Source organism: Taudactylus pleione, unplaced genomic scaffold (genome assembly GCF_031769625.1).
Source record: "Taudactylus pleione unplaced genomic scaffold, aTauple2 ptg000201l, whole genome shotgun sequence".
NCBI lineage: Eukaryota > Metazoa > Chordata > Amphibia > Anura > Myobatrachidae > Taudactylus > Taudactylus pleione.
Genome location: NW_028284603.1, coordinates 9,116,957 through 9,129,680, shown reverse-complemented (window position 1 = coordinate 9,129,680; position 12,724 = coordinate 9,116,957). Strand labels below are relative to the sequence as shown.

General features: G+C 41.0%; 2 protein-coding genes across 5 annotated transcripts in view; one reads left to right on the top strand and one right to left on the bottom strand.

Annotated features, from left to right (window-relative positions):
- RAB1A (RAB1A, member RAS oncogene family) overlaps positions 1 to 2,444 on the top strand; it is a 51,099-nt gene extending 48,655 nt beyond the window's left edge. The window contains exon 6 of the mRNA XM_088477248.1: positions 598 to 2,444. Coding sequence (XP_088333374.1) covers positions 598 to 795 — 198 coding nt within the window. The 3' untranslated portion in view covers positions 796 to 2,444. The remainder of the gene's footprint in view (positions 1 to 597) is intronic.
- A 487-nt stretch (positions 2,445 to 2,931) lies between these two features.
- The window catches only part of CEP68 (centrosomal protein 68), a 31,234-nt gene continuing 21,441 nt past the window's right edge, over positions 2,932 to 12,724 (bottom strand). For all 4 annotated transcript variants that reach the window (XM_088477244.1, XM_088477246.1, XM_088477245.1 and 1 more), the window contains exons 4-6: positions 10,055 to 10,151; positions 7,605 to 7,774; positions 2,932 to 3,684 (exon numbers count right to left, since the gene is read on the bottom strand). In XM_088477244.1, the coding sequence (XP_088333370.1) occupies positions 7,605 to 7,774; positions 10,055 to 10,151 (267 nt within the window). In that variant the 3' untranslated portion in view covers positions 2,932 to 3,684. The remainder of the gene's footprint in view (positions 3,685 to 7,604; positions 7,775 to 10,054; positions 10,152 to 12,724) is intronic.

Below are 12,724 nucleotides of genomic sequence, written 5' to 3'. Positions count from 1 at the left end.
TGTGTACTCAGACAGGGATTGTGGGGGTTGGGGGAGTTTTAACTCTTCCCTCCCCCCACACTCTGGCTGATGAGATCTTTATACAGCTCATCGGTAGTGCTACCTGCTTCGCCTCGCTAAAGGGTCATAGTGGCACGAAGCGTGCCGCTATAATACATCTACCTCTAGTACAGAATGACAAAACAAAATTGTATTGCCGGAACCTGCACCTCTGCTATATGTCCATTTCTTCCACTGAATTGTTGGGCTACATCTCTGTTCTTTCCAGGTCTGTGACTGTGTCAGTTGAAGTGCGGTCACATCCCATGTCACCACGCCAGTTAAGTGGTTAACAAATCGAGGGCCCCGAGGGTGGGACATACACAAATATACTATTATTATTGAGGAGGTTTTTAGTGAAAAAATGTCCAGGCTCTGGGTGCCTCTACTTCTATAAAATAAAAAATGGCATAAATCTGTACAGAATCCTCCTACTGCTCTATGTAAGGTGACAACGCCACTGAACTGTTAGTTTAGCTTGTTTCTTTTAATAGAATGTTGTATCTCCATTAAACACACATGCGCTTACAGTAACTGGTGCCCGCTGTCTGTTCCCAGGAATTTGCAGACTCTCTGGGAATTCCATTCTTGGAAACAAGCGCGAAGAATGCGACAAACGTAGAGCAGGCCTTCATGACAATGGCTGCCGAGATCAAAAAGCGAATGGGTCCTGGAGCTACAGCCGGCGGGTCAGAGAAGTCCAATGTCAAAATCCAGAGCACTCCAGTCAAGCAGTCCAGTGGAGGTTGCTGCTAAAACGGCCTGCCCCCCTCCCCTCCTCCTAAACCGCCCCATTCCCTCCTCACAGCAGTGAAATCTCAATCTGAACCTAAGTGACAAAACAAAAATTGCCTGAATTGTACTGTATGTAGCCGCACTACAGCAGAATCTTACTGTCTCCCCAAAGGTCAGCCATTGTAAATGCTCAATACTGACTTTTTGGTTTTTTTTTATGCCCTTGACTCAAGACCGCTAACTTCATTTTCAGAATTGTTTTAAACCTATTTTTTTTTTTTTTTTGTTTGTTCTCCCTCACATGTGCTGGTTTCTCAATGTGTGTAACCTTTGTTGCTTTACTAATACCAGACTGTCCCCCTGTGGTTGTTTAAGATCTCTATTCACCCCCCTTCACCCATTTATTTTGCTCTTTCAATTGGCATGTATAGGAGTCGGGTTTAGTCTTCTGAAGATGAAGTTCAGCTATTTTGTATCAGACAGCACCACAGTGTCTGTTGGTTTCCATGCATCAATAAAGTTTAGTGAGATGTTCTATGTAAGATCTGATTTTGCTAGTTCTTTTCTTGTAGAGTTATAAATGGAAAGATTACACTATGACCGGCCCCCCCTTCCTTGGTTGCTAGGAGCTCCAGCAGACCCATTGCTCTGCGGGGCCCCTCTGACAACAGAAGCGTGACGTTTCTTCATACCCTGCATATAATTTGTGGCTGCAGAACATTGTGACTTGTTGCACAATATGTAACAAACAACTGAAGAAATGTTTAATAAATATTGTACTTATTGGAAGTAATATCAAACTGTATGGTGATAAGTATTGTCTTAATTTGTCTAGTAATGGGGAAAATGAAGGTATATTTAGTATTTTCGGCCAACACTGCCCTGCATGTAATTGAAGTTTACATATGGGGACTCGTATACAAAAACTAACAAGTGCTTAACTAACACAGTCAATTGCAACCACTATTATTTCAATTGTGTATACAGTAATACAAGGCAAGTAGATTACATAGAAAAGTCTATGAGGGAGAAATATTAGTGAATGTGCAGTGTTTTCCCTATTTTAATCATTCAAATGTACAGTTTCCTTAGCTATATCATTGGTTTTATTTAGATTCTGCAAAAGTGTACAGCAGTGCAAGTGTGACGGTGATGTCCTTTTGCCATGAAGTTTATCTATGCTGTTTTCAGTTTAGTACCCCCCTCCCTTCCACCACTATTTAAAGTGCACCCTTTGTGTGTACACCAGTGGAGGCTGTCATGTTGTGGTCTACATTCATGCAAATGCAACCCACACAATGGCAACCCCCCACAGCTGGGTGACCAGTACACTTTAATCATCGTTCCACTTTATTCAATAACTTCATACCCAAAACCTAATGCCAGCTCTTCAGTCCCAAGCTTGAGATAGCAATTGTTAGTGTAAAAATAGGTTCTATAAAACAGCAAGCTCGCAGAGGAAGAGAAACCAAAAATCACTGTACTAAAGAGAAAATACACAACTTGTATTTAACAGTGGTTTCTAAGAGTAGTTAATCAGTCCTATCTAATGTATATAGCAAATTTCTGTGGATGGCGTATAAATCTGCTAACTTATGCTACCTATATAGGTTGAAAATTGGAAACCCGTGTGTTTGTCTTTAATGAAAATAAAACTTGTTAACACTGAATGTGTAGTCAGACTTGGTCGTGACGTAGGCTCCTCTGAAATCCTATTCTTCTATATATAACCGTGCCTCTATTCACTCCCTGGGGTGTAGTAATCTCACAGGTCATGTGACTCATTCATTGCGTGTTGATGATCAAATGAAAGTGGAACGCAAATGACTGATTTAACTATTTTCTTATTGCTAACTAAAGAGCGCGAATGTTTCTTTCCATGCTCCATTTTAATTTTACAAGTTCGCTCATGGCTAGTGTTGGGCACTTTGGCCAATCAATGAGCCCAGTGTTCGCGCTATTGAAAGGAAAGAATTAATTCATCTAAGAGGATTCCATGTTACAGTATTTCTGTGTATCCATGCAGATGAGCAACTGAACCAGACACTGCTGCATAGAGGCGATATAGAGTAACCGGACCTTTCCCAAACCCAAACACGCCTCTTTATTCAATGCTCTGTTTTAAGCCCGTCCATAAGTACACAGTAACACTAGGTATTAAAGTATATTACTTTTAATACTTGTCATAAAAAATAAAACCATTGAAATACAGATACAAACAAATATAAAATTCATAAGGTAGTTTGTAAATACACATTTTTACTGCTGCAATTTCTTAACACGTGTCATAATAGGAATTATAGCGTGACTTTATTTTTTGTTTAATTTAATGTACGAGTTCAGGCATCATCAACAGTGCATTATAGATTTATCCCTGCTAAATGCAGTGTATGTCACATCTTAAAAAAGGGATCGATGATCCTTTTGGAAAATGAAGACTACTCAAACTGAAAGAAAAATACGCCATGTAACCGTTATGGCTAAACCAGTGTTAATCTAAAACGCCATGTGTACTCTCCATAAGGGTCTAGCACTCCTAACATCATTGATGTGTTGAGCCTTAATGCACCCCCATCAGTATAATATATACCTGTGGTCTGAAGAATATAACCAAAACACTGTTCATTGAGCCCTAGGGACACGTGTTTGAAACTACTGCATTTAAAAACACAACTTTTTGGCCATCTCTCACTTTAGTAATGACAACGAGTCGCGCAACGCTCCTTCTAAAATGGAGCACGTAGCTGGATGGATCATATCTTCTCTCTGTACCTAGCTGAGGTACGGCGGTGAGCAATGCTTGTTTAACTGAGTGCACTTTACCTTAAATTATTTATAATATTAAACCATTCCAAACCAGAATATAGTCTTTCATATTGATTGTCACATCCCACCTCCAAGTTGCATCATCTAAAACAAAACAAAAAAGAACTGGTTACTTATAGTTTTTACAGTATATTAACTGATTTATTTTGCATTTCCTTTAGTATATAAACTATGGAATGTAACAATTGAGCAGTTAAAACATGTGTAATGTTAAGCCCCAAACATCAATAATAGTGTATAGCAACTGTAATGAATTCTTGTTACAGGTAATGGGGAACAATGTATAATAATGAATGTGTAGCTGTTAGAAAATACATCTGTTCAATAACTAGTTATCTATTTTTGTTTTCCAGTTTCATTGTCTGCAAGCTTTAGGCACTTTTTTTTTTCCCTTAATATAGAATTGTATCGTAAAACCACAATTTTATGGCCAGACCGTTTATTACCAGCAGCGCAGTTTGCATGAGTGGCCATTTTTAAAGAGCCTCCTTTTGGCTTTTTTATTATTATTTTGAACTTTGTCTGTGAATGATCTGTGCAACAACCAATTTATGGGAAATAATTTGTTGCATTGGATTACCATTATGTCACCTACAGGAGCTGTATCAATCCTCTCATGCACCAACAATGTCGTCTACCATATCTGTCCGTCGTCTCACGTTCTTTAGACTGTAAGACTTTGAGTAGGGACTCCCCCCAAAACTGAATGTGCTTGTAAAATCTTATCTATTGTTCCTTGTATTGTTCCATCTATGTATACAAGCTGTCATATAATAAAAATCTGAAAACTGGTATATTTGCTAGTGCCATATAATTCTACTATAACCTTTTATTTTGGTTCAAATGGTACCAGCAAAGGTCCTGATTTCCACAGGGAATGATCATTACAGGCCCTTGGCAAGTTCATTTTCAGTGTTAATGTAGTCTAAAGAGCATTTTTACTCATACTGTTCAGATCTAAAGGGACAGCAATACATGCTATGAAAAGGTGAAATATTTTACAAATGTACTTTATTTAATAGCCATTCTCAACTGTTTTTACTTGTGTTACTGTATGTAAGAAGGGATTACCAAAGCGCAGCAGTGACAGTACATGTGATTTAAAACAATACTTCAATTGCACAATGTTAAATAGTGTTGCCAGACTATAGCTGCATACACACACAACTACTTTGTTACCAACGATTTTCTGTCAGATTTTTTTAAAGTGTAATGAACGATTTTTTAGAACTACAAATGATTTTTGCATATTCCCATAATGAAAATCGCTGAAAAGTCTGACTGAACTACAAACGTGAACTCGCATGAACGATAATCGTTCGACTCAGAAAGCGAACAATTTTTTCAAACGATTATTGTTAAACGATATAATTTAACGATAATCGTTCAAAAAATCATGTGTATGCAGCTTATCACTTAAGGTGGATACACACCTATACAATCCTTGATCCAATCACCTGACATCGGGCTGATTGTAAAGGTGTGTATGCAGGAGCGTTAGCCGATGTTCATATAATGTTCAGAGGGGAGGGAGAATATGGTGTGTTGCATCCCAACCTTCTGATCCCATACAAGTCAATACACATTGAGCCATGTTGTACCAGGTGTATATGGGGCTGCTGACAGGCTCACACTGCTCAGGAGCATTTAACCTGATCTGCTGTGGATCGAAAAGGTGTGTACCCAGCTTTATGCAGGCCATACATAGAGATCAAACTCATCAGCCAGATCAATTATGAGAGTATTGCAATATTAAATTGGTCTGATAGTATTTTCAAGCACAAATAATTGCATCTGTCAGGCATGATGAAGATTTCACATGCCCAACAGAGCGATAATTGGTGCTCAACCACGGTCATTCATAGGAGATTTGATACCTACTTTGCAGGGGAACCATTTATCAATCTTATAAAGTTTATTTGGAAGCCTCTCAAAACCAAGACAGTGGCTTATAATTTGATTGACATCTTTGCTCTTGTCGGAGCACCATTCATCCTCCAGCCAGACAATGGAAGGGGGCTTGTAAATGGCATACTCCATTTTATCTAACAGGATTTAGGGATTGCGCACAAAGCTAAGGCAAAGTGGGTAACAGTCTCTTCCTTTCCCAATGCCTGGATTTCCCACTTTGCCTGTACCACATTACCCAACTGATAAGGACCATTATCTATTAATGGATATTGAAGGGAACAAAAGGATCCATCAGAGTACAGCTACTATAATAGGTGTAAATTGTGCATATTCTTTTGGCTTGTTGCACACCAGGAATCCCAAAGCAAATAAGTATATAGGCAGTAAACTGGAAAGTTGTTTAGTGAAAGCATTCCACTAAATTGAGGAGTGTTAAATATATGAATGCAATTACTAAGAGGAACAGAGGACCTGATTCAGACCCGGACGCTAAGAATCGTTTGCTCGTAGCTGGCGGATGTTCACGTTCTGTGTATGCATCACAGTGCAAAAGATTGGGAAGCGTTCGCTCATTACGCATAGACTGCCCAGCAGAGTGCGTGACGGGAGAAGCCGTTTGTGGGTGGTGACGGGATGACTGCTAGAAACAGGAGTGGAGATGCGAACGCAGGCGTGCCTGAGCGTTTCAGAGGCGTGCATAATTCACAGGCAGCGTCATTGTAAATATCACCTGGTTGAATTTCACACTGAAGTGATCGCAGTGCTGGAGGTAGGGTATAGTCAACCTCAAGCACTGCGTTCGCTTCCGATGGTTGCATACACTTCCTGGAGATGAAGTGCGAAATTGGGCATCTGCATACACAAAGTGATCGCACACCAAGACATGGTGGGCGTGCTTATGCCTTGCGTTCACCTGCTGTGCCATCACTTAGCCAAATTTGCATACGCTGGATGCGAAAGAATGCATCTAGTGAGCAGGTCTGAATGAGCTCCAGCGTTTAGTAACTAGGAAAGAGGTGATAAATGTGACTGACTGCACAGGCAATGCAATTAGATAATGTCACACTTTCTGCCAGCAATAGCTCAGTGGCTGGGCTTTGACTTCATGCACGACTATAAACTGCAACTAAGAAAACCAGTGTCCTGTTCAGTCCAGAAAAAAATGTAAGGTATGTGATGTAACCTTCAGTTGCTGCGCAAATTGAGCGAATGGTAGAAGTGTTAAAGGTTATTCTGCCACTACCTGACTTCAGAGGCATCAATTCTGTGGGTTACACTAATATTCATAACCTAATGATCTCACAGGAGCCCTAGTTATTAGGGAATTGATCAGTGCCCCTCCAATTATCCACCTGATGTACTAAAACGTGCATACCTATTCCTCTCTCCGGTGACCCTTCTGCAAATGTAAATTGTTCTAGGTTTGCAGAGAGGTGGAACAATTAGTGGGTGAACTGTTCACATTAAAGTGCAGTCTCTTGCTACTTGAGAACCACCCATTACATTTAAGATTTTAGTTTTTCTCTTAAAGTACTGCTGCGTGGTTTAGCCTTAATCACTTAGCTGGCACCTTGGCATGAGATGCGACCGCAGCCAGCTGGGTATTAGCTGACACGGTTGCATCCCATTTGCCTGTGCCATCTCGCTGTGCACCATGGGTGTGATGTCGCAGTCTGCCCAATATCACTCCCAAAATCGCACCCCAAAATGCCATGCGAGTGGTACTCCGGGATGCATGGGCCGTAAACCAAAAGTGTGAGAAGACCATATTTCCCTCCCGAGCAACAAATATGCTGATCTCTGTATTCAGAGAGCAGCAGCAACGATCAGCTCTCCCTTGCCTCTGCGCTCTGTTGATTTTGTAAAATTATTAATAACTAAACCGTAAATAAAATATATAAATATAAAACACTATCTACAGCATAGGGCAGTTTTCTCAGTGATCAGTGCATTGGTTGTATGCTTGAATTAGTTACAAAATGCCTGAATCCAACAACATGTATGTGTGTACAGGAGCCGGTGTGTTACTATGTTCTCCTAAATTGTAGCATCACATGTCAGCACATTCCTCCTCCTCTGCTGCTCTCTCTTACCTAACTTGACTCCGTCTCCAGGGAAACGTATTGTTTTAGGTTGCCGTTCCTACCCAAGCTTTCCTCGGTAATGGTATCCATAGCTTCGAGAACAGAGGCATACAGGAGCTCCGTGTGTTTTTCAAGCTTTCCAGACTGTGTTGAAATTAATGTCAGGGTGTCCTTCAAAACTATTAAGAGGTAATAAGGGAAAAAAAACTGTAGCATTGAGAAAGCAACTGATTCTCACCTAACACAACGATCAATGTGTTTGTCAAGAAACATCTACCAGCCCAAATCCTTCACTTTTTATTCATGAGCAGGGCTGACCAACTTGTGGGTCTCCAGCTTTTGTAAAACTGCAAGTCCCAGCTGCCACAGTCTTGGTATTGGGGAACAGCTGAAGAACCTAAGGGTGGTCTGGCCTGCCCTAGAACAACCTGTAACACTAACTTTTAAATTAGATGCTTTTACAGAACTGTTTTCTAACTCCAGTCCTCCGTGACCCCTAACAGTGTATTTCTTACAGATCTTGGGGCAACTGTAATAGCAGGCGACTTGTAGTCATTGGCGAGATCCCGGCAAATCTGGTCAATGTTTAAGTGGCAATCATTTAAAACATAGGTTCTCAATCTCGGTCCTCAGGACCTCAAACAATGCATGTTTTCTAGGTCTCCTCACTGAATGGCAAATGAAATAATTAGCTCCACCTGTGGATCTTTTAAAATGTATCAGTGAGTAATGAACACACCTGTGCACCTGCTGGGTGACCTGGAAAAAGTGAACTGTGTGGGGTCCTGAGGACCAAGTTTGAGAACCACTGATCTAAAACATCAGCCAGACTCACCAGAAAATCGTCTGTTTGCAATTTGCTGTCTATTACATTTGTCATCCCCTCAGATTCACAATGGAAAGAATTAGCTCCTCCTGTGGATTGTTAGTGACAGTCAGTAATGAATACACCTGTGTACCAACTAAGAGATCTGGAAAACATGTACTGTTGGGGTCCCCCAAGGACTGGAGTTGGGACACACTGCCTTGTAGGTTTATCTACCGTTTTATAACGGTCACTGAAACAACAGATGTGATTACTACCACTTTGTAGGGGCAATGTATCAAATCTTGGAGAGAGAAAGTGGAGAAGTTACTCAAAGCATCCATCAAGTTCTGAATGTCATTTATCTAGTACAGTCTATGAAATGACAGAAGACGATTGGTTTCTATGGGCAACTTCACAATTTTATCTATGAAAGGTTTGATACCATGTACAGGCCACACTGTGGGGGGTATGTATCTGCCTACAGTGATGACTTTGCATAAGTGACATTACCAAGCCATAAGACTGATTTACTTTAAGAGGTGCAGTGCTAAAGGTGGTGAGCAACATCCACTATAAAGTAAGGAACAAATTCCTCTCATGAAATGTATGTTATGGATATACCGCAGAGAGCTGAGCTAATCTTCATTGTATTATAGGCATTTACTTGATGATCTGTATGTGTTGCTAATACAGGGATACACAAATATTGATTTCTAAACACACATTACATCTACATATGAGATGGGCACTATTATAGGTAAGCCCTGGATGAATTGTCAGGATATGTTAGGGACCCTCTGATGGGCAAGCATTTTTGGCCAAATATGTACTAAGAAGCTCACTTAAACTCTACAATTAACATGGAGTATAACAGGTTTATATGGACTATCATTGTGCACCTGCATTTTCTTATGCATTGTACTACAAGTCTCAGCATGGTAGCACCTCTTATGTTTTAAAGTAGGGTGTGCAGTCCAAGCCTCCTTTCCATTGTAGTATAATATCCAACTCTGCTATTTTGGCAGACAATGTGCCACAACTGGCCATAAGATAAGTGTTTCTCTCTTTCCCAGATATCAGAGAGGGAAGTACAGTGTATACAGTCTATGGTAATAGGTCAGTGTGCAATGGGACGGTGAGGTTTCTGCACCAGGCTGGCATATCACACACGTATGACCACTTTGTGCTGGAGTAACCTGTTGCTTCTGCACCATGTGAGACAAAATACCGATTGTGAGTGTCCTGAAAAATATCATATAACAGCAGCAATCCTAAAATAAGAACTCATGTTTAAAAAAAAAAAAAAAAATCACTGTTGCAACCAAAGTCATATGGCACATTATGTAGTAAGCAGAGATGCTTGGGAGTACTTCTCTGAGCTCTGTTTTCACTGCCTTTCAGCCTCTGCCACCACTTGACATGCTGAGAGACTGTGCCTATATCTTGCAGTCCTACTTGTTTTCCCGCAAGGTTTTTGAAAAGGAGGTTAAACAGTTAAGAAATATGATGCAACCTTATAAGGGTACTTAACATGTGATCAAATTTAAAAACAAAAACATGTGGGATTGCTGTTTAACCACCAGGGTGCCCTGCACATTCAGCGCAGCTACACATCACTCTTTACTAGCAAAACATGAAACAGCGCTCTTACCAGAGGCATTGAGAGCCATGGATTTAACAAGGGACTCTCCATCCTTTATAATGGTGTCAGCCAGTGTCCGCTGCTCCGCTACATCTTTCTTCAATTTCTAGAACAGAGAGAGGTGAAATTCTGAAAATAAAGTCCATTTTCTATGCACCAATGCACATTTCCATAATATACAGCTGGAAAGTCCTTACTATAAACAAACAGAAAATACTACGCACATGTCTATTCCTAGTATGTTGTTAAGATGAAATTTGAGCATGTTAGAATTAACAAACATATCAGTATCTCGGTAGCCGAAACGCTTAAACTGGGTAACCTACGGGCAGCCCTTGTTCATATCAGTATTTAATGAAACACTAGTTGCCTGGCACAACGCCTGCAAACAGTGATGTTCTATTAATAATGTCTGTTCTGAAATAACTGACCACACTTTGGGACCGAATCCCCCTCTGCATTATTTACAGATAGAACACTGGTTACCAAGGTAACTGATGGCTCCTACACCCATGATCTTTTTATACACAATGTTATTGTCTGTTTGTGTTGTGTACAGCACTAGGTGGAGATTAATCAAACCATCCAAAGGGGACAAGTGGAGGTGCTGACCACAGCAACCAATCAGATTAAAGCTGGCATTAATCTAGTGCATTCTATAAAATGAATCTGGTTGCTATGGGCAACAACTGCAATTGTCCTGTTTGACAAATCTCCCCATAGCTAGCAGTGTGTTCACTTGTCACCAAAAGTTGTGGTGGTGTCTCCGCTAGTGGAATCTGACTGGTTATGGCTGTTAAAGAGCCTCTTTGATAATTTTTAAACTTTGGAGCCACCATCTAACAGGCGGCCCTCTGAGCAGTCACTTGCCACCCCTATCTCCTTCCTGCTTTACTGTCAGATTTGTTTGTTGTACAGATGTCTCCTCTTACAACTAGCCTTTATACGCCAGGTCGCGTGCGACTCTGCTTGTACCGAGCGTCTCTTTCGCCTGAAAATGCTCCTCAGTTGCGATTATTATCCTTTATTTATATGGCGCCACAAGGGTTCCGCAGCGCCTCACAAACTACATTAACAAATGAGCAAACTCGTAAAACAGCGACTTACAGTACAAGACAATACAGAGTAAGAACATGGTTTATAAACATTGCTGCAGCGATCATAACACTCAAAAAAAAGCAGTAGGGCGTCAGCTACAAAGTGTTAAGTGCCCTTGTGTAGAGTTTTGAGTAGATGATCGTATGAGTGAGGGAAGGAAAAGCACATAAGGGAAGAGGGCCCTGCTCGTGTGAGCTTACATTCTATAGGGGGAGGAGACAGACAGGGGTGACACAGATAGGGTAGACAGTGAGGAAGAAGCATGTAAGCAGCAGGTTAGGATGAGAGTTGGAAGGCTTTGAAGTAGTGAGTCTTGAGAGCCCGTTTAAAGATTTGTAGAGAAGTGGAGAGTCTGATAGGGAGAGAGTTCCAGAGGTAGGGAGCAGCACAGGCGAGATCATTGAGGGCGGGAGGGGCTGTTTGGGGTGACTGCAGCCATAGTGTATGAGGACACATCTGTAGCTTTTAATACTTAGTTAAAAGTCCTGCTACTATGTTATTACAGATAAGTGTATTTTCATTGATTCACATCATTGCATTTAACACTACTGAGATTGAGAGCAATATGTTCCCATTTTGTAGGTTAGTGGGCGGCCCCCGAAGTGGATTTGGTTGCCAATCACTCATCTAAAATGTCTCCCATTGAAATAGGACTTATTTTGATGAGCTGCATCCTCTCTTGGTGTTCACTTAAAGTGTATTGGGTCATTGGTTTAATAACAGAGGACACAATGTTTACAGCATCTGTTGGCAACGCAAAGTAGAAGAGTCAATTTGTTTGTCAAGCCACATTGTGAGCCATTTTATTAGCATGTGCTTTGCTGGGTAATAACTTTTTCTATAACCTCAATGTAATATGTGTAGCATGTAAGAAGCCATCTACTAAAGGACAATTTACAGAAACTGATAATTGCTGAATTTATTTCTTTAGCTTTCCAAATCTTTAAAAAAAAAAAAAAAAAAATTAATAAAAAAAAAATATATATAAACTTTAAAAAAATCTAATTTATTACTTCAATCTTGGAATTCATCAAAAAAATGATTTAAATCAGACTATACTTGACTCCTGAGAAGCTCTATACAATGGGGCTGTCCCTTTCTAACCAAATGCTGGCCATGTAGGTGGTGATCTGGGCATGTCCAGCCTTGACCCAGATGTGGACCCAGGTCAGGGCCGGCTCCAGGGGTAGTCGCACCCTGTGCCACCTGGGTAGTCACCCTCTAGTCGTGCATGGCAAAAGGGGGTGTTGCCACGCCCTAAATGACAACCGCCCGACCAGACCACCCGTGGGACACTTTGGCCCACGAATGGAACAGCGGGACAGTGCTGCTGAAATTGGGATGTTGGAAGGGGTGTGCCCTCTATGGGGTGGTGCCCCTGTTCGACCGCACTGGTTGAACATGCCTCGAGCCAGCCCTGACTCTTTACACTGGTTGCCAGAGTTATAGAAATTGAATTGTTCCACGCCCGCTTTTGGCGATATTCAGTATATAACATGGCGTTCAGCTGTGGTACAGAGTATTGATGCTATTGAATCTAAGGTGCAAACCTATTGCGAGTTTGAAACTGCGGGTTGCTCT